A 20,465-nucleotide genomic window follows, 5' to 3' on the forward strand; every position below is an offset into this window, starting at 1 on the left:
TATGCCATATGTTTGAAAATACCATAGTGAGCTTGGAGAGTGATGCAGCATTGGGACACTGAGGCAAGAAGATTGTCTCAAGTTCCAGGCCAAGCTGAGGTGCATGGGAAACCCCTAAAGAAAAATCAGTGCCATAATGAAACCCATTCCTGTGTGTACTCAGTTAAATAAATAAACACGGGGAAAGACCAGTTTGTCATGAGTCAGTAGAACTCTGGGTGCCAAATATGCATGGCAGAGCCCAGGGAAGCTGTGTAAGGCATCCTAGAGCTCGGGCCCTGTCACTGCCCAGTGGCTGCTTTACCCTGCCATTTGCATTTTTATAAAACTTTCCTTTCTAAGCTGTAAAAAAGTTTAAATGTCTTCCATGGACCATATGTCCTATGATACAGAATAAACAGCAGGGTTAGGGAAGTTGAAAATAATATATTCCAAAGTCGCCCCCACACCCCCACAGCCCCCCAGACAGGTTTCTCAGTGTAGCCTTGGCTGTCCTGGACTTGCTTTATAGACCAAGCTGGCTTCAAATTCACAGAGATCCTCCTGCCTCCCGAGTGCTGGGATTATAGGTATGTGCCACCATACCTGGGATTACAGGTGTGTGCTACCATACCTGGGGTTACAGGTATGTGCCACCATACCTGGGATTATAGGTGTGTGCCACCATACCTGGGGTTACAGGTGTGTGTCACCATACCTGGGATTATAGGTGTGTGCCTCCATACCTGGGATTATAGGTATGTGCCACCATACCTGGGATTACAGGTGTGTGCCACCATACCTGGGATTATAGGTGTGTGCCACCATACCTGGGATTACAGGTGTGTGCCACCATACCTGGGGTTACAGGTGTGTGCCACCATACCTGGGATTATAGGTGTGTGCCACCATACCTGGAATTATAGGTGTGTGCCACCATACCTGGGGTTACAGGTGTGTGCCACCATACCTGGGGTTACAGGTGTGTGCCACCATACCTGGGATTATAGGTGTGTGCCACCATACCTGGAATTATAGGTGTGTGCCACCATACCTGGGATTATAGGTGTGTGCCACCATACCTGGGATTATAGGTGTGTGCCACCATACCTAGGATTATAGGTATGTGCCACCATACCTGGGGTTACAGGTGTGTGCCACCATACCTGGGGTTACAGGTGTGTGCCACCATACCTGGAATTATAGGTGTGTGCCACCATACCTGGGGTTACAGGTGTGTTTCACCATACCTGGGATTATAGCTGTGTGCCACCATACCTGGGATTATAGGTGTGTGCCACCATACCTGGGGTTACAGGTGTGTGCCACCATACCTGGGATTATAGGTGTGTGTCACCATACCTGGGGTTATAGGTGTGTGTCACCATAACTGGGGTTACAGGTGTGTGTCACCATACCTGGGGTTATAGGTGTGTGTCACCACACCTGGCGTTACAGGTGTGTACCACCACACCTGGGGTTACAGGTGTGTGTCACCATACCTGGGATTACAGGTGTGTGTCACTATACCTGGGGTTACAGATGTGTGTCACCATACCTGGGGTTACAGGTGTGTGCCACCATACCTGGCTTCCAAAGTCCTCTTGTTCACCTATCTTTGAAAAAGTAGTTATCTTCTTTGTTTTTTGTTTGTTTGTTTGTTTTTTGTTTTACAATAATAATTTGTTCGTTTTACTTTCTAAGTTGTATTCTTCACAGGTGACAGCTGTGACAGTAGATCACACTCTCCTGTGAGGCAGAAGCTCTTTGCAGTGGCTTGAGCATTAGCAGCTGTATTTCTAGGAAGCTATAAATCACAACACCAGCATGGTTTTCCAGCATCTGGGAATACATGTACTTTTAGCGATGGCTTTCTTGGCAAGTGTTTACTCTTAAAGATGATCACAGTGCTGTAAGGAGAAACATTAGCTTCGTCTTATAGCTTCATGCTGGCTGTCTAGTGTAATATGAGAGAGCATCAGTAATACCTTGGATATGAGAAACAGAAAGAGAGGCCCTGTTCTCCTGCTTGGACAAGACAGATCAACAGATTTTACTTAATAAAATCTTGAATGTACTTCCTGAGCCTGCCAACATGAACCGCCCTTTGTAGTGAGCAGATAGTGTGGCAGGGCTCTTCAGAGCCTGCAGTAACAGCACCATGCTGTCACCTGGGTCAGGTCTCTCTCTACTTTAAAAATGGTTTCTTCTCCTGGTCTGAAGAATGCTTTTCTTATTTCTCATAGGAGGAAATTACACATATGATAGGCAAAGTGTCTTTCCAAAGTTCGTGTGCAGCTGGTTGAGCTGGTCCACACCTTTAATATCCTCACTTGGGAGACAAGAAGGAGAATTATGAGTTAGGCCATTCTCAGAAAGTAAATTAAAATAAAATAAAGGCCTGCCAAAACAAAATGAGTAGAGCTGTAGCTGTGTTGGTCCAGCATTCACAAAGCCGTGGGCTCAGGTCCTAGCACCACACCAACAGGCTGTGGCGGAGCATGGCTGTAATCCCAGCACGTCGGAGGTAAAGGCAGGAAAATCATCCTCAGCTATATAGTAATTTCAAGACCAGTTTAGGATACATGATACTCTAAAGTAAAACTACAAAACCACCACTACAAAACAACAACAACCCCCCCCAAAAAACCTCTAAAAGACATATATAAGTAGTAAGTAGAAGAATTAGTAAACACACCATTCTCTTCTTCATTTTAAAAAAATTTTATTTTATTAATTTATTCATAGGTTATCTCCTCCCTTGTATCCTCCCATTCCTCCCTCCCTCCCTCCCTCCCTCCCATTTTCCCCTTACTCCCTTCCCCAATGACTGTGACTGAGGGGGACTTAGTCCCCCTGTATATGCTCATAGGGTATCAAGTCTCTTCTTGGTAGCCTGCTATCCTTCCTCTGAGTGCCACCAGGCCTCCCCATTCAGGGGACGTGGTCAAATATGAGGCACCAGAGTATGTGAAAGTCAGACCCCACTCTTCACTCAACTGTGGAGAATGTCCTGCCCATTGGCTAGATCTGCGTAGGGGTTTGAAGTTTACGGTCTGTATTGTCCTTGGCTGGTGCCATAGTTTGAGCGGGAACCCTAGGCCCAAACCTGCCTATCATATTTTTCTTCTTGTAGGTTTCTAGGATCCTCGGGATCCTTCAACTTTGCCATTCTCCCATGCTTCTCTCATCTAGAGTCCCAATAGGATGTCCTCCCCTCTGTCCCACTTTCCTGGTTAGTGAAGACTTTTATGGGACATGCCCCTTGGGCTAGTATGCAGATAAAGTGAGTATATAGCATTTGACTCTTTCTGCTTCTGGGTTAACTCACTCATTATGATCATTTCTAGTTCAATCCATTTATCCACGAATTTCAGGAATTCCTTGTTTTTAATAGCTGAGTAATATTCCATAGTGTAAATGTACCACAGTTTCTTTATCCATTCTTCTACTGAGGGACACTTAGGCTGTTTCCATGTTCTGGCGATTATGAATAAGGCTGCTATGAACATGGTTGAACAAATTTTCTTGTGTGCTGGAGCATCTTCTGGGTATATTCCAAGGAGTGGAACAGCTGGATCTTGAGGAAGCCTTATTCCCAGTTTTCTGAGATAGCACCAGATAGATTTCCAAAGTGGCTGTACTAGTTTGCATTCCCACCAGCAATGAAAGAGTGTTCCTCTCTCCCCACATCCTCGCCAGCATGTGTTGTCACTTGAATTTTTGATCTTAGCCATTCTGATGGGTGTAAGATGGAATCTCAGAGTTGTTTTGATTTGCATTTCCCTGATGACTAAGGAGGTTGAGCATTTCTTTAAGTGTTTCTCAGCCATTCGATATTCCTCTGTTGAGAATTCTCTGTTTAGTTTCAAGCCCCATTTCTCAGTTGGGTTATTTGGTTTGGTGGTGTTTAATTTCTTGAGTTTTTTATATATTTTGGATATTAGACCTTTGTCAGATGTAGGGTTGGTGAAGATCTTTTCCCAGTCTGTAGGCTGTCGCTTTGTTCTCTTGACAGTGCCTCCTGCCTTACCTCTTTTTCATTTTTTAAGATTAAAATTGTATACGTTGACATTTTTATGCAGTGAATGCATTTCACCCTATTCACCCTTCCCAGCTGCCCATCTAGATCTCACACCTCCACCCACAGACTCCACGTTTGTTGCTGCTGCTTCTGCTTTTCCCTCTCACTGAGTCCAGGTCATTGTGCCTGCCCTTGCACGTGGGCCCTGGCTGTTAGAAAACTTCATTTCCCTTTCCCAGCAGACAGCAAATGCCAAAGAGTTCGTGGGAAGATTTCCTGCTTCCCTCTCCTTAGCCATGCTGGGACTTTCATCTGTATGCAGATCTTGGGCACGCTATCATAATTGCTCGGGATTCGTATATGGAACTGCCCTGTTACATTTGCTAAACGTGGTTTCTGTGAAGTGGTCCACCCTGCCCTGGGCTCTCACAGTCTTCCTGCTTTGTCTTCTCAAAGGTCTGTGCACCCTGAGGGACCTGTGTACTGAGTCCGCTGTGTAAATCCCACTGAAGGCCGAGCACTACCCTGTTTCTTACCCTCTTCATGTTCATCAGTTCAGTGTCTCTATGCTGTCATCCGCTGCAAGAAGCTTCTCGGTAGAGCTTTGAGAAATGCACTGATCTGTGCTAGTGACAAGCAAATAGGTACTAATTACAGTAAGTGCTGCAAGGTGATGCTCTGGGTCTTAGCTTAGGAATCCACAGCCTCTTTTGTTCTCTCTTAGCAGTAGTGTAATTCTGAAGCCTGGATGAGATCTTTTGAGTTTTTTTTTTTCACATTTATCTTACTTTTATTTGTGTTTGAGTATTTTGCCTTTCTGTATGTCTGTGCACCATATACCCCATGGCGGCCAGAAGACGGCGTTAGAGTCCCTGGAACTGGAGTTATTGATGGCTGTTCGCCATCGTGTGTGCTGGGAACCAAACACGGATCCTTTGAAAAAGTAGCCTGTGTTCTTAAACTGAGTATTCTTCTAGGCCCTCCTGGAAGAAATTTTAATTTCATCCTCTCCTTTCTGTGTTGAGAAGGCTCTGGACGTATTATAAAAATGCTTAAAGCATGCGCAAGGGAGGATGTGGTGCTTCCTTAAGACAGATGGAAAATGCTTAATGCCATTTGAGCTGTATTTTGAAGAATGGATTCGGAAAAAAATAAATGCATATTCTAGGCAGAGGAAATCCTGTGATCAGAGATAGGAGAGAGTGAATGAAGTACAGGGCTAGAACACAGATTACAACTCAGACACTACATGGGCCAGGCAGATGACACCTGCAGTAAAGGAGGGCACCTGGAGCTTGCCTTTTACGAGGAAGTTGAAAAGATTGTCAATATTCCTTATCATAGTATATGTTTCTGAATATTAGAAATTTAAATTTTAGAGGAGATAAGCAAATGCTGAGTAAGTGGTGCCTTACTGCACCGGCTGCTGTTCGCATGCCTTCTGAGGGGATGAAGCAGCATCTTCCTTTAAGGCGTGTAGCCTTCATCTTGGAATATTTGTTTTTTGTTTATACTAAATTTAGTAACTTCCTACTTTTGAGCATGAATGGGTATTTGGTGCTCTCACTTGTGTGCATATGAGGAGAGCCAACCATGTGGTTCCTTCTGTTCTGTTCCGTTTTATTTTGAGTTCAGTGTTTTTTGGAAATATCCTCCTCCACCCTCTTGACACCTCCTTGGAGCAGTCTTTTCCGGAAGTGTTCCACCCTGGAGCGATAGTATTTCTGTTTCCACTTGAGCATTTGGATGTCTTGTTTTAGGATCCTACATGTAGAGCTCTTAGCCAAATGCTTGCATCGCAATTTGGTTCAGGAGAGGCTTTTTTTTTTTTTTAATTTGGATTAGAGGCTCTAGTTTTCTCAATCTCATCTTTCTTCATCATTTTAACATTGACAGTACACCCATTGGTCCCACCTTCCGCAGATACATACATTTACTAATTTACACCCTTTACCTGGCATGGCAGGATTAAGAGAACTCCACTGCTCATAGCTTTGTCAATTTCAGTAGAACCCAGGAAATCCATATTGAACAAGCATCAAAAAAACATGATAATAAATATGTGTGAAGCCATCAATCATCTGCTGCGCCCACTCCTGTCATTTTCACACTTTCTGCTCTGCCGAGGAACTTGGTGTACTATAGGGGGTGGACAACTAAAAGATGAGGTAGTTGATTTGTTTGGCTGCTAAATGCAGATGGGACAGGTAATTAACAGTCCTGCTCCTGCAGAGAAGCCTGCAGCAATGGAACGTGTCATCCCAGAAACCCAGCTGCACTCCAATTCTGATTCAGAACTAATTTTAGGTAGGTTCTCCTGGATTGACAGAGTTCTTAAACATTTCTGGTGCATCATGATTGAAGATGAAGTATGTATTTTGTTTGCAGATTAAGTTTTCTAGAGAGTATATGGCATTTACAGATATATGAAAAAGTAGCCTTAAGGGGCTCACCCCCCTGTGTGTGGAGAGCCAGGCATGCCACGAGTGAGTCTCTCCTGACCCTTAGTGCCTGGCCTGTGCTTGACTTCAGTGTCCCACAGATGTAGGGGATGGGGACCCACAAGTTGAATAGATCAGTAGTTGGAGGGGACTAGAAGGGAGATTAGAGACACTTCCCTTGTTTTATCTTTTTTATCCTTTCACCTTTGATGAAGTATATAGTAAAGGTTTCTGAATATGGACAGCAATGTTTTTTAATGTGTTGGGTAGTTATTTTCATGTACATATAATCACTGCACCATCTACTCATTTGTTCACATACAAGATTTAACAGTTACCCTTCTGTTTACCTTCTGCCATAGCCCCCAGCAGACTTGTCATAGGCCCGACTCATTCTATCTTTGAAGTATCCCCTCATAGGCCTCTTTCCCTTTATACCTACCTGGCTGGTTTTACAGAATGACGCCACCAGTTGTTCCTAAGCTGAGACCCAGAGCATCTCCTTGCAGCACTCGCTGGAATCAGTGCACACTTGCTTGTCACTAGCAGCCGCACTTGGTTGTGTTTCACTGCAGTCTTCACTCGTTGGGCTCATTCTGATCGTGCTGCCTGTTGACTGGTTGTTGTGCACCCAGACATCACTACTTCTGCCACAGTGGGTGTCAGTTCTGAAGGCCAAGGCCGCTTGGCGTTGCTTGTTGCCTATTAGTAGGACCTGGATCTATGGTAGGTCAGTGATGTAAAAGTAGAAGTGCAGCTCTCAGGAAGAGAACGAAACCACCCAGTTTGCAGCAGTCACTGGTGTCTGTGGCGTAAGTACTCTGTCCCGGCCAGTTCCAGGTGCCAGAGTGGCATCGCTGATGACTGAATTGGAAAGTAGCTCACAAATATCACTTTATTGTCAAAGGCTCTTCTGCAGAGTCAGGACTTGTCCCAGCTGTATTTGGCAGCTAAACAGGCCACCCATTTCATCTGCCACTTTTTGCCTCAGTTGTCTACCTGATTGATATTCCCTGAGGTGTTAGAATATTTATGTGTTACAGATGCACATCTCTTCAGGGAAATAAAGCAACAAAATATAAATAATTAGGAAGTGATGACTTTTGAGTATTACATTTATTTTTAATATGATTTAATTGCAACTTTATACAACTTAATTTCAAATATGGCTATATTTGACAACTGGCTTTGAGAAATTTTGAAAATTGAACAATTTGCTTTTATAATTCTATATAAGATAGCTCCAGCTACCCACAGGAGGTGGTCTGTGGGGAGACACAACAACTCTGTGTCTCCTGCTGTCTGGCTCCCAAAGGAAGGGAAGGCAGGGCCAATGGATTGGTTGGGAAGTTTATTACAGAAACATTTACCTGAGAGTCTTGGCTCACCTGCTAAATGAGCTTCTAAGGAAGTGACCCAGCTCCTTCTTTGATTGGTATGATTTGATTAGTGACAACACAAGAGAATGGTATTGCAGCAGTGGGAAATAAATCACATAAGGAGAGTAGTAACAACAACTCAACTGTAGATGTAGAGTGCTAGAGCAGCCCAGAGAGCAGTAACAACCAACTGTAGACGTAGAGTGCTAGAGCAGCCCAGAGAGCAGTAACAACAACTCAACTGTAGATGTAGAGTGCTAGAGCAGCCCAGAGAGCAGTAACAACAACTCAACTGTAGATGTAGAGTGCTAGAGCAGTTCAGAGAGCAGTAACAACCAACTGTAGATGTAGAGTGCTAGAGCAGCCCAGAGAGCAGTAACAACCAACTGCAGATGTAGAGTGCTAGAACAGCCCAGAGAGCAGTAACAACAACCCAGCTGTTGATGTAGAGTGCTAGAACAGCCCAGAGAGCAGTAACAACCACCTGTAGATGTAGAGTGCTAGAACAGTCCAGAGAACAGTAACAACCAACTGTAGATGTAGGGTGCTAGAACAGTCCAGAGAGCAGTAACAACCAACTGTACATGTAGAGTGCTAGAGCAGCCCAGAGAGCAGTAACAACAACCCAGCTGTAGATGTAGAGTGCTAGAACAGCCCAGAGAGCAGTAACAACCAACTGTACATGTAGAGTGCTAGAGCAGCCCAGAGAGCAGTAACAACCAACTGTGGATGTAGAGTGCTAGAACAGCCCAGAGAGCAGTAACAACAACCCAACTGTGGATGTAGAGTGCTAGAACAGCCCAGAGAGCAGTAACAACCATCCAGCTGTGGATGTAGAGTGCTAGAACAGCCCAGAGAGCAGTAACAACAACCCAGCTGTTCGTGTAGGGTGCTAGAACAGCCCAGAGTACTTGGTGGCTAAGAGTAATTCTTTTTTCAGAATGCTAGCCTGGGGCCAGATGTCCTTTGTGCCTGTTGTAAGTTGTTAGTTAGCTGGACTGCTTGCCACTTCCTTTTGTGCACATGGCTCTAATGGGATGGAAATGGGCCCTAGGTGACTCGAACTCTAGAGACTTCAAACAGTTGCCTGAGAGAAGGTTGAGCAGCTCAGGGATAAGGAATCGTAGAGAACAGAGGAAACAATGGGAAAAACCACATTGAGGATGCTCTGCTACCTGTAAAGGATTATCTCCTTGTCTAGAATAATTAGAGATGGCCCTGGTGTGTATACAGGCAGACTGCCAATACAGCAAATGTAAAACAGTCTTGGCACACTTGCATCTAGATAGCTGTGGCGAGAGTCTTTGGGTCCACCTTGAAAGTTAAGCTTGGTAAATGTCTGAGTTCTATACCCAGCAAAGATGAATGCAGCTAAGAGACTTATCTTTCTGACAGAGTCTTTCAACATTGACTCATGTCTTAGCTCACAAGAGTTCTTCGAAACAAGCAGAAGCAATCCCAGAGCAGAAATGGTTGTTTCCCCCAAGTCAGAAATGTTCTCTTGACCTCTGACTGAATTCGAAGGGGGTGTGTAGCAACCCATGATGCTCTGGGGCAATCAAGAAAACAGAACTGTATGTGAGTAGGCTAGTGTCTACTTCTAGCGCTTGAGAGGTAAAGGCCAGAGGATTGTGAACTGAAGCTATCCTATGCTGCATGGGACCCCGTCTTAAAAACAAAACAAGGCTGGAATTAGAGTTCTATGGTAGAGCTCTTGCCTGCCATTTCCAAAGCTCTGAGTTTGGCTACCAACCCAGGTAAAAGAAAGAAGAGAATTATAAACACAGTGTTGGAGCTGAGACTGAGATGTGTTCGGGTGGTCCTGACCTCACTTGAATGCTTATTAACTTGGGATTCCTGGAAGTTTCATTATTTTGGTGGGAGAGTGTAAGTGGAGGTTGCTTAGGTAATAAGGGGGAGGTAGGATGTTCTTAGGTGGGGAGCGCAGTAAAACAGTGAAACACAGCTTGAACACTGGGAACATGGGAAGGATGGGGAACCTGGAGCCTGAACTTGGAGGAAGGCTCTTTTGCTTGTCCTTATATCCGCTTTCACAAGCTGAACGGAAGCCACAGAAGAAGAGGAAGAATGGTAAACTTTAAACCCCTACCCAGATCTAGCCAATGGACAGAACATTCCCCACAGTTGAGTGGAGAGTTGGATATGACTTTCTCACGTACTCTGGTGCCTCATATTTGACCACGTCCCCTGGATGGGGAGGCCTGGTGGCACTCAGAGGAAGGACAGCAGGTTACCAAGAAGAGACCTGATACCCTATGAGCATATACAGGGGGAGGTAATCCCCCTCAGGAACAGTCATAGGGGAGAGGAGTAAGGGGAAATGGGAGGGAGGGAAGAATGGGAGGATACCAGGGATGGGATAACCATTGAGATGTAACAAGAATAAATTAATAAAAAATTTTTTTAAAAAAGAGGAAGAGCAACTTTATACTTACTGCTTCTTTTCCCTGTGTTGTCTTCTTTTAGCATTTTAGTTACTGGTTCTGAGAGATGGGGCTTTGTATCTGAATGGCAGCTGATGGGGTTGGTTAACAGCTGTCTTGTCCCTGTTGTGTTTGATATCACTGTTGTGTGCTCTCTGCAGCTGCTGCCTATCCATACTCTGAGGCTTGGTGTGGAAGTAGATTCCTTCGATGGGCACCATTATATCTCATCAGTTGCTCCTGGTGGTCCTGTGGATACCCTGAACCTCCTACAGCCAGAGGATGAACTTCTTGAGGTAAAACATACAGGGCAAGAAAAGGACATGGCAAGAATTTTTAAGTTCCAGGAACATGAGTTCAGCAATTAACAGTGTCACTAATGTAATGGGATTTGTTTATACCAAGAAATACCAACAGCTTACTGGGTAATGCAGAAAGCAGACACCACTTTTTTTTAAAACGTATTTTTCTCTAGATGTTAAGACCTTTGAGCATCCTTTTAAATGGCTTGTCTAAATGATTGACATAAACGTTTGATAGATGTATATGTGTTTTGCCTGCATGTATATATGTGCACTGTGCATGTGCCTAGTGCCTTTGAAGATCAGAAGAGGGATCCAGGTGCTGAGAGTCAAGCCTGGTGTCTGCTGCCTCCGATGGCCTTTCTCCAGCTACCAAGTCTCTTGCCAGTCCAGAGAAGTTTTGGGGCAGAACTCAGTAGGCACTGTTTGTAAGCGTTAGTTTTTAAGCTATTTTATTTGGGGTTCCTTAATACATCTACCTCCCTTCCAACCCCCCGAACCCAGGCAGGAGAGAAAGAAGGTTAGAAAGGACAGGGCATTAGACTTTTTAGACTTAGTTCTGGCTGATTAGGGTTGTGAAATTCTTTGAGAAAATACCAATCTTAGTTGTCAGCATATCCAGCAGTCCAGCCGCAGGCTTCTTTCTCTGTCTGTCTCCTCGAAGCGTTCTTTTCTTTCTTTGGGCTCTGGTCTTTATATTCTCTCAGAGTCCTCAGTATTAAACTATCTGCAGCTTGCAATGACCATGCCTCTCTTTGAGCAGAACGAAGCTGTTACCAGCTGTGGATAAACTAAGGCAGTCCCATATCCCACCCTTAGGATTAAAACAAAAAAACATAACTGAGTTTTTAACGAACCTGAAACTTCCACTGCAGAATTCTTTGTCACCTGAGCAATTTTTACCGAACCCTGTATATATTGGCATAAACATTTGCTGATAATAAGTCATAAATTTATTTTAAAATAATTCTTTGGTATGCAGTCTCTCCACTTATTAAAGATGAAAGTTATTTGCATATTGAGATGAATGTGCTTTTCATATCTAAATATGACAGGAGCAGATTATCCTCAGTGTTTTTTAGATCTCATTGATATTTGGATTTTATAATTGTCAATACTGAGTATGTTGTTTTGCCTAAATACATAGTACGAAATGGCAGGTGTTTAGTACTATTTCAGAAATTGTTAAAAATTCTGTCCTTATCTCAAGCCAAAATTCATTTAACAGTTTTTAATGATGCTCGAGTCAACAAGCCAAACAGCAATTTTAAAAATCAAACATTTTAATGTAATAAGATGTCATTATTTGACATTTACAGGCTGAAGAATGACACCAGGAAAAGAATTCAACCATGTATTTCAGGTCTGCATTCTTCCAGCCCCTCTTTGAGGTGATGCTGGGGATTGAGCCTGGGACCTTTAGTATGGTAGGCTAGTGTTCTACTCACTTAGATATATCCACAGCTAAAACTTCACATTTCTATAAGTTAAAAAAAAAAAACTGATCAATAAAAGCATAGTTTCCATGCTGAGCCACTGTTTTAGGCAATACTTGCTAGTGTTGTGTGGCACTAGCATCGTCCAGTGCATGTTGTATGTTCAAAACCAAGGCCGCATGTGATGTAGCAGTGGCAAGTACTGCTGGAGCAAAGCTTCGGTTTCTTATATGTTCAATTTTAAGTTAATTAGTGCTTATTATACATTTGAAATCCTTTACTATTGATATTTTGATGGCCCTACATTCAGTTACACATACAGGGTTGTGATTCACAGTTTAATTACCTGGTTTCTAAGCAACTCTGCCTTGAAGTGACCTTCTGGAGAGATTTAATTAGATTGGAAAGGTCTACCACCATCATAACACACAGAGATCAACATTTCTTACATAGAAGAAAATGTGACGCTGACTTCGTAACTTGTAGTAGAATACTTTTGCTCATGTCTCCTGTCAGCTCATCTCTTGTTTATTCCATCACTGCTTCGTGAGGCCATCAAAGAGATAAAGAGAAAGGCAGGTTGAATCCAGACTAAGCTGCATGGCAAAGTGCTGTCTTAGGGAACCAGCGGACTGTAGAGTAAGGACCCACAAGAAGCCCCAGTGTGTTACTTACTTTTACAGTTATCATGATAAATCCTCCAACAAGAAGAAGTTTAGATAAGGTTTATTATGGCTTACAGTTTGAGGAGATACAGTCCATCATGGTGGACAACTGTGGTGACAGGCACATGAAACAGCGTGTCACTTTGCATCTGTAGTCATGGAAGCATAGACTGAACAGGAAATGGGGCCCACTCTAAATCCTCACGGTCTGTAACCGTTGAGCCACTTCCTTCACTGAGCCCCACCTCTTAATGGTTCTAAACCCTCCCAAGTGCCCCAGCCATCTAGAAAACAAGTATCCAAACACAGAAGCCTATGGGGAATATTTCACATTCAGGTCACCAGGTTGAATTTAATAAATTGACCTGGTAGTAATGGTTCCTGATTTTAGAGATTTCTAAAATTTATGTTTGATCAAAGTGAAATGAGAAAGAAGGCACACAGGTTGGATGCACCTGCAGTTAATTAGTAGTTGTTACCTACCTAAAATGTGTTAAAGAGAAATGCTGAGTTGAATGATATGAACAGTTAGAAACTTCTGTCTCAAGTATGAGAGGACAGGGTTTTAGAATCCTACTGTATAATGGAGTAAATTGTTTGCTTGTTTGCTTGTTTATATTGGAGAGTGAGCCCAGGACCTTATATATGCTAGGCATGTAATCTCCCAGTGAACTTATTTTTTATTAATACCAGCCCTTATTTTATTAATCTATTAATTTTTGTTTTTTATTTATAAACTTTATTATTTTAAAAAAACTTGCAAATTCAAAATTATACACAGAAATTAACCAACCCAAGTCTGTACATCTCAGCGAATTCCTATGCAGTTAGAATGGCCATTTGGAACTGAAGTTGTGTCGCTTCACATTGAATTTTACAGTTTCACTATTGAATACATTTTTATGCACTTACCTATTACCATAAAACTAAAAACCCATGACAGTTAGAACTAGAAAAGCAGATAGCTTTATATTCTCTTTTATGACTTATGTCAGTGGCCTACATTTGGTCCTTTCTTACCCTGATGTGCTATACTGCACCTACATGTACATCTGTTTGCATATATACATGTATTACTGCCTAGGTCCTGCATGTGAGGGAGAGCATGTATTTTCTTTCTGAGATTGTGTGTCCTCATTTAGTATTTTGTATCCTAAATCCACCCATTTTCCTGCAGATTTTGATAGCATTTTTTCTTTAGCGCTGAGTAGTACTCTGTCTTTATATGCACCCGCTTCTCACCCATTTACCTCTTATTGGATAGCCCTGTTCTCTTTTTTCTGCTATAGTGAATAAAGTAGCAATGAACATGGGAGTACAGATCTCTCTTTTGTAGGCTATGAAATTCTCTGGTTATTTGCCCAAGAGTCAAATAGTGGGGTCACATGGCAGTTCTAATTTTTAATTTTGAAAAGCCTTCAAAATGATTTCCACAATGGCTGTATCAATTTGTTCCCCCATCAAAGCGAATGACCACCGTCCTCTTCAACAGTTGTTGTCAGATATGTTGATGACCTAAGGCTAGTAAATCCTTTTGAAAACAGTGATGGCCATTGGTGTGTCTTTTTTTGAAAAGTATCTATTCAGTTTCTTTGTGTTGATTAGCAGTTTCCTTGGTAACCACTGTCTGGTGTGTATTTGGTAAAGAGGTCCTCCTGCTCTGCTTTGGGATGCTGCTTATTTCTTCCCAGGCTGTTGATGTTGTCCCTGATGTTGACACTTCTATGCTGTTGATGTTCTATTCAAAGAGTTCTTCTCTAATCCAGCACCTTGAAGCTTAACTTCTATGTTTCTTCTAGATGCTTCTGTGATTCATATCGGAAATTAGGGTCTTTGATCATTTTGAATTGATTTTTGTACAGGGCAAAAAGTAAGAGTCTCATTTCTTGTGCAGGTAGAAGTGCGGTTTTGCCAGCACCATTTGTTGAACATCAGTGGGATAGCATGATAGTTTGATAAGCATGTGTGTTCTGTATCGTCTAAGTCAGGTCAAACATACCCATCTTCTCAAATATTCATCCTCTATGGGGGAAAGGTAGTTATTTTTAGGTCACTGACGAGAGTGACCTTGAGTTGTATATGAAGAGATTCATGCCATAAATTTTACTGATGGCGGATGCTCTCTTTCTCGTCCTAAGATCATATCATTCCTGATTGGCAAGGCATGGCCATAGCTTGGAGATAGTAATCTGTGGAGTGGAGACCATGGCTGTGATGTATAATTATTAGCTATTGAGAAGCAAGATCCATTTGAGAGATGCAGAAGGAATAAAATCAACTGAGTTAATAATTTGGTTCCTTTTACAGTTGTAGGTGGTAAGTATGCCACTAGGTTTCCAGGGCCTACTTCTTACATGGGAACTCAGTGACCCAGAGTATAAATAGAACAGTGTTGGATAGGTTGCAGTAGATTGGACGTAGCGTACTCATCCATCTCAGCCCACTCATCAACGGACTTCTCTATTCTTCAGCTAAGCTTAGAGTATGCTGGCCCCTACCGTAAAAGTGAAAATGTAAAAGAAGTGTAAAAGTTTCAGGGGTTGGGGTTTTTAATGACTTTTTTATTATAACACACAAAGTTAACACCATTTCATCAACATGTTTTACTTTTTTCTCATTCATTCTTTTCTTTTTTATTTTTATTGGATCTTTGTGAATTTCGCATCATGTACCCCAGTCCTACTCTTCCCTGTCCCATTGGATCTGTCCCCTGTCTTTCCAACCTCCCCCAAAAGAAGAAAAAATAACAAAAGAACAACAACAGTAACAACAACAACAAACCCCACAAAACGAGCAGAACATCTCCTTGTGGAAGCTGTAGTATGTCACAGTGTGTGTGTCCTTTTGTCCACACATGTGTACTTTAATATTCATTGCAGTGAGTCACTGGTCTGGTTTGAAGCCTGTGGCTTCTGTTACACGCCGAATGCTGGATTCTTACCCAGGCTCCTCTTGTCCAGCCTGCTGTGGCACTGTGGCATGGAGATTCTGCAGTTTGGGATCCGCATGAGCGGCCCCTTCACAAGCTGCGGAAGTTCATAGATGGGGTAGATGTTGTGGTTAGCCAACTCAAGGCCTGGGTCTGGACCTGAGCGGTAGTTGAGTTGGTCAGCCCACCAGCTCTCGCATACCCATACCACCAGGGCCAGCTCTCCAGCACTGCCCTAGGTAGCTCACCCAATGCTGCAGCCAGCAGGGGCCAGCTCTCCAGTGCTTACGCCCTTGGGCCAGCTCTACTATGCTACCCAGCTGTGGGGCCCCATTCTTCTAAGTGTTACAGCTGGTGAGGGGTGGGGCCAGCTCTCCTGAGCCCTTAGCCGTGAACATGGTTTGAGGTGGCAGCCCAGACCAGGATCATCCACATGGTCTTTAGTGGTAATATGAGCCACAGACATTGACACAGATCCCTGCTACTGCATGACTATAGACCCAGACGTGGCTCTTAGCTGCAGCGTGGCCTCAGGTGGCAGGACAGGCTACTCACAGCAGGCTGTTCCTCTCCAGTTCTGCTTCTCTTCATAATGCTCACGCTGTTCTGCTTCTCTTTCTTTCCCATCCCTCTACCACGTCCTCGTGCACCGTAGTTGCTCCCGCTGTAGGTGGCCTCTGGGTATATTCCACATCATTCGTTCTTCTGTGCTGCGGAGCAAGTTTAGCCGTGTGCATGGGAGGCAAGCCCTCTGTTCTGAGTGCTATTCATGGCCTCCATAGTTCAACATCTAAAGCATAGATTTCTGGTAAGAAAAGTTGAGACACAGAAAGAAGCCTAGACCGAGAAGCAGAGAAGTGTCTTTGCTTCTGCACTTACTACAGCCTGGCGTGTTCCCCTGGGCACACCATTTAACACACAAGAAAACTGAGTTTTTTCATCTTTCTCTGCTGTATGTTTGTGAAGGTCTAAAAAGCTGCCATCCATGCAAACTGTAAAGTTTCTGTCACAAGGAGGATTGGCTTTGTTGTCACTGTGACAGGCATGCTAGCAAGTGTATGTGTAAGCCAGTGCTCTGGAAGCCTCTACTCACATGTGCATTTTCTAATCGACATCTCCACGTAGTTCAGACTTGATGGCACTTAAAGGTCTCAGGTTGAAGGATTGTGAGAAATATTGTGAATTCTAAAATAAAACTTCTAAAATAAAAATTTGGAGTTAGTGGAAGTACGCCTTTAAAAACTTTGAAGTTGGCCACGTAAACTCACTTTTGGTTGGTGCCTCTTGCCCCTCCTTTCTCTGCCCCCTCCTTTTCCTGCTCTCTCTCCTTCTTCATTTTTCTCCCTCCCATCTGCAATGTGTTTAATGTACATCTTAGAGCTTAAAACCAGAGCTTTGGGGTAAGAGGACCATGCCAAGTCTCAGCCCAGAACAGCTATTTACAGCCATAAATCACCTTAGCTAGGAGTTGGTAATGGGGAATGTGACCAGTCTTTTTAGCAGTAGATAGTGAAGAGGACTACCAGGCAATGCTATAATAAGTGGAGACAATTCAAATGAATAAATAATGAGCTAAATAAATATTTAAAGGTACTCTAAGATAGAAACCTGAACAGTGACTTTCTAATTTGTTGAAGCACAAACTAATAATTGTATATGACTAAAGTTTCTGTTTCTGTTCTTTCTCTTTGAGTATTTAATATAGGTTACCGTCCTGGTGATTCTAGAACTTTCTATGGTTATTTCATAGACTAGTATTGAGAAGTGATGTGACCATGATAGCTCCCTGGCCCTTCTGTGTAGAGAGTGACTTGAAGTCTTCCAAGGAAGACTGCTTGTTCGTGGGCTTGTTGTCCCCAGGCCCCTTCATAGTCATGATGACTTGAGAGAGGTGTAGAGGGAGAAAAATACAGAGATTCTCCGTGAGGTGGCTTTGTTGTCACTGTTTTTTATTCTGTGTCTGAATAATTAAGAGATGGGATGATCGTTCTTGTTTGATGACTTAAGTGCTGGGTGTGTCACAGACTGGAGAGTGGTTCCTACGGACAGCTGACTCCAAGCACTGCCCAGCAGCTTGATTGGGTGCTTACAGCAACCCAGTGTCCTGTGTTCTCCCTGGTGCTGTGGTAGATCTGTGGGAAGGGTGTTCTTGGTATAGTCAGTCCTACCTGTTATCTAAGCATTAGCGCCACTCCTTCAAGAGACTGGTGCACAGCAGAAGTACCACTAGCGTTAAATGAATGCTCAACCTTCCTGTGAAGGCAGAAGAGATCCAAAGAGATCGCTGTTGGGTGGAATGTGTTCCTCCCGCCTCAGCTTTTAGGAGAAGCTGACAGGTCACTCTCAGTGACTTGCAGACAGATCTGAGAGAACTTTCGAGTTAAAACTGTATGTGAAAAATCACAATACACCCAATATAGATTTTAAATCATCCTTGATCCAAAATATTAGTATGTATCGAAGTATATGATATTTGGTGATATGGATTAATCATCAACAAGGAAAAAATATCCTTTTGAAAGGCAAGGCACACTGCTGTAAACTTAGAACTGCACACGCCTGTTCCGGTATCTGGAAATGGAAGTGGTGCCAGCAATGCTGATCTTTCTAGGAGACTCGTGTGCTAAGGTGATGCTCTGGCATGCATGTGTGTGCTGAGGGGGAGGTGCTCTGCCTGACAGTAAACTCCAGCTGCTCAGTGCCAGATTCGCTCACAGGTTGCTAGGTGAACAGACATACAGTGACAGCGTGGAGGGGAGTGGGTGTAAGGAGGCTGGCAGGGAATCAGGAGCGGTGGTGGGAACCAGAAGAATGCAGTACAGGGTTCTGTGAAGGAGACACCTCAGAGAAGTGAAGCTTTTCGTCTCCGGCGCAGGAGCCGTGCTGCCTGTCACACAGCTTATACTGTATTCAGCCGCAAGTTTTCAGTCAAGATTCAGCCTTAATTTAGATTTTTTTGTTTTGTTTTGTTTTTCCAGACAGGGTTTCTCTGTGTAGCCTTGGCTATCCTGGACTTGCTTTGTAGACCAGGCTGGCCTCGAACTCATAGAGATCCTCCTGCCTCTGCCTCCTGAGTGCTGGGATTAAAGGCTAATTTAGATATTTTAAGTTATTAGTGATATGATTAAATTAGGGCTTTTGTTTACAGGAACAATGAAATGCCATCTTGTTTTCTTTTTAATGCTTCGTAACTTTGCACCTGTTCACAGCTGACAGCCCTTGTCATTCTAGGTCAATGGGGTGCAGCTTTATGGGAAGTCTCGCCGAGAAGCAGTCTCCTTTCTTAAAGAAGTGCCCCCACCATTCACCTTGGTTTGCTGTCGCCGGCTGTTTGATGATGAGGCCTCAGTTGATGAGCCGAGAACCATGGAACCTTCCCCTCTCGAGGCAGAGGTATAAAGGGCTGTGTATGGTTATTTTGTGTATGTCCTTTTACCATGGGCATTCCAAGGAGGATGTTCCAATATAAAGACAGGCTTCTGCTCCAATCTACTCCTTTTTATTTGGCTAAACAAATATAGACTGTTTGAAATTCTGGGTTTATACTTGACTTTCTAGAAGTCCCTGAAAATGTCAGTGACACTGATATGTATCACTCTGACTTTAGAAACCCTTCAAAAAAACAGCTGCTATTTTTAAAAAATTAATTGTCTATATTTAAGGCCTTTGCCTTCTATTTCAACTTATTTCATCTCCACAAAGGTGTATTGTTGGTGAGTATTGACTACCTTAGTCTTTCTTTTCTGACGACCTTAAGACTATGAAGAATTCTGGTAAGTTTCAGCGAGAGTTTGGAAGCTATCATAAATGCAGAAAGTCAGGATGTGGCCCTTCCTTGCTGTTGGATGCCCTGTTCTGAGAGGACTGCAGTCGCAGAAGGAGTTGAGCGGACATGAGTTGTCATCACATGTCCTTTGGAGCTGCATCTTTTTTTTTTTAACTTCTTATGGCTCTTTGTGCATTGCACATCATGCACACCAGTCTCACTCATCTCCTCCTCCCCTTGTACCCGCCTTCCATCTTTGCAACCTCCCTACCAACAAAGAAGAATAAAAATACCATTGTGGCAGCTGTGGCTGTGTCACGGTGTGTTCTACAGCATACTCTTTTGTCCACACTTGTTTGCTTGCTAGTGTTCATTGCAGTGGCTTGGTTGGATATGAGGCCTCTGGCTTCTGCTTCTCTATCAATACTGGACCCTCACTGGGTCTCCTCTCACACATCCTGTTGTTTCCCTCTGTCCTAGGGATCTTGTCGCATTGGGTCTGTAGGACCAGCCCCTTCATGCACTCCAGCAGTTCATCGATGGCTTAGATGTTGGGGTGGGCCAATTGAGAGCCCTGGATCTGGGCTTGAGGGGTATTTGAGCTGGTCACCCCACCAGCTCTCCCATTCTCACACCCTTGGGGCCAGCTCAACAGCAACCCCTGAAGCCAGGGCCAGCTCTACCCTGCTGCCCAGGTGAGGTGCAGGGTCTGCTCTCCCAAGTGTTGTAACCAGTAATAGACATGGCCAGTTCTCCCACTCTCACGACTCCAGGGCCAGCTCTCCTGCTTGCCATAGATGGCCAGAGATAAGGGAGGGGAAGATGGTCACCCTTCAGCAGACCAGAGTCAGGGTTGGGTCTCCTGTGTTCATGCAAACTCATCTGAAAGGCCCGCATTCTGAGTTAGCTCTACACATGCTCCTCTGGTGAGGTCCAGGGCCTGTTCTCCTGAGTGATGTAGCAGGTGAAGGCAGGCCAGTTCTGTTCTCATGAGGCCAAAGGGAGGGGAGGGGAGGGGATCTCTCTCTTTAAAACTCCCCAGAGCGGACAAGAGGAAGGGCCAGTTCCCTCATGCTCACACCTTCAGGGCAAGCTCACCT

General features: G+C 43.8%; 1 protein-coding gene across 2 annotated transcripts in view; it reads left to right on the forward strand.

The window, feature by feature from the left end:
- PATJ (PATJ crumbs cell polarity complex component) overlaps positions 1 to 20,465 on the forward strand; it is a 324,218-nt gene that overhangs the window by 56,657 nt on the left and 247,096 nt on the right. For both annotated transcript variants that reach the window (XM_084769227.1, XM_084769228.1), the window contains exons 15-16: positions 10,429 to 10,563; positions 18,831 to 18,992. In XM_084769227.1, coding sequence (XP_084625353.1) covers positions 10,429 to 10,563; positions 18,831 to 18,992 — 297 coding nt within the window. The remainder of the gene's footprint in view (positions 1 to 10,428; positions 10,564 to 18,830; positions 18,993 to 20,465) is intronic.

This window comes from Acomys minous, assembly GCF_964271855.1.
Source record: "Acomys minous genome assembly, chromosome: 1".
Classification (NCBI taxonomy): Eukaryota; Metazoa; Chordata; class Mammalia; order Rodentia; family Muridae; genus Acomys; species Acomys minous.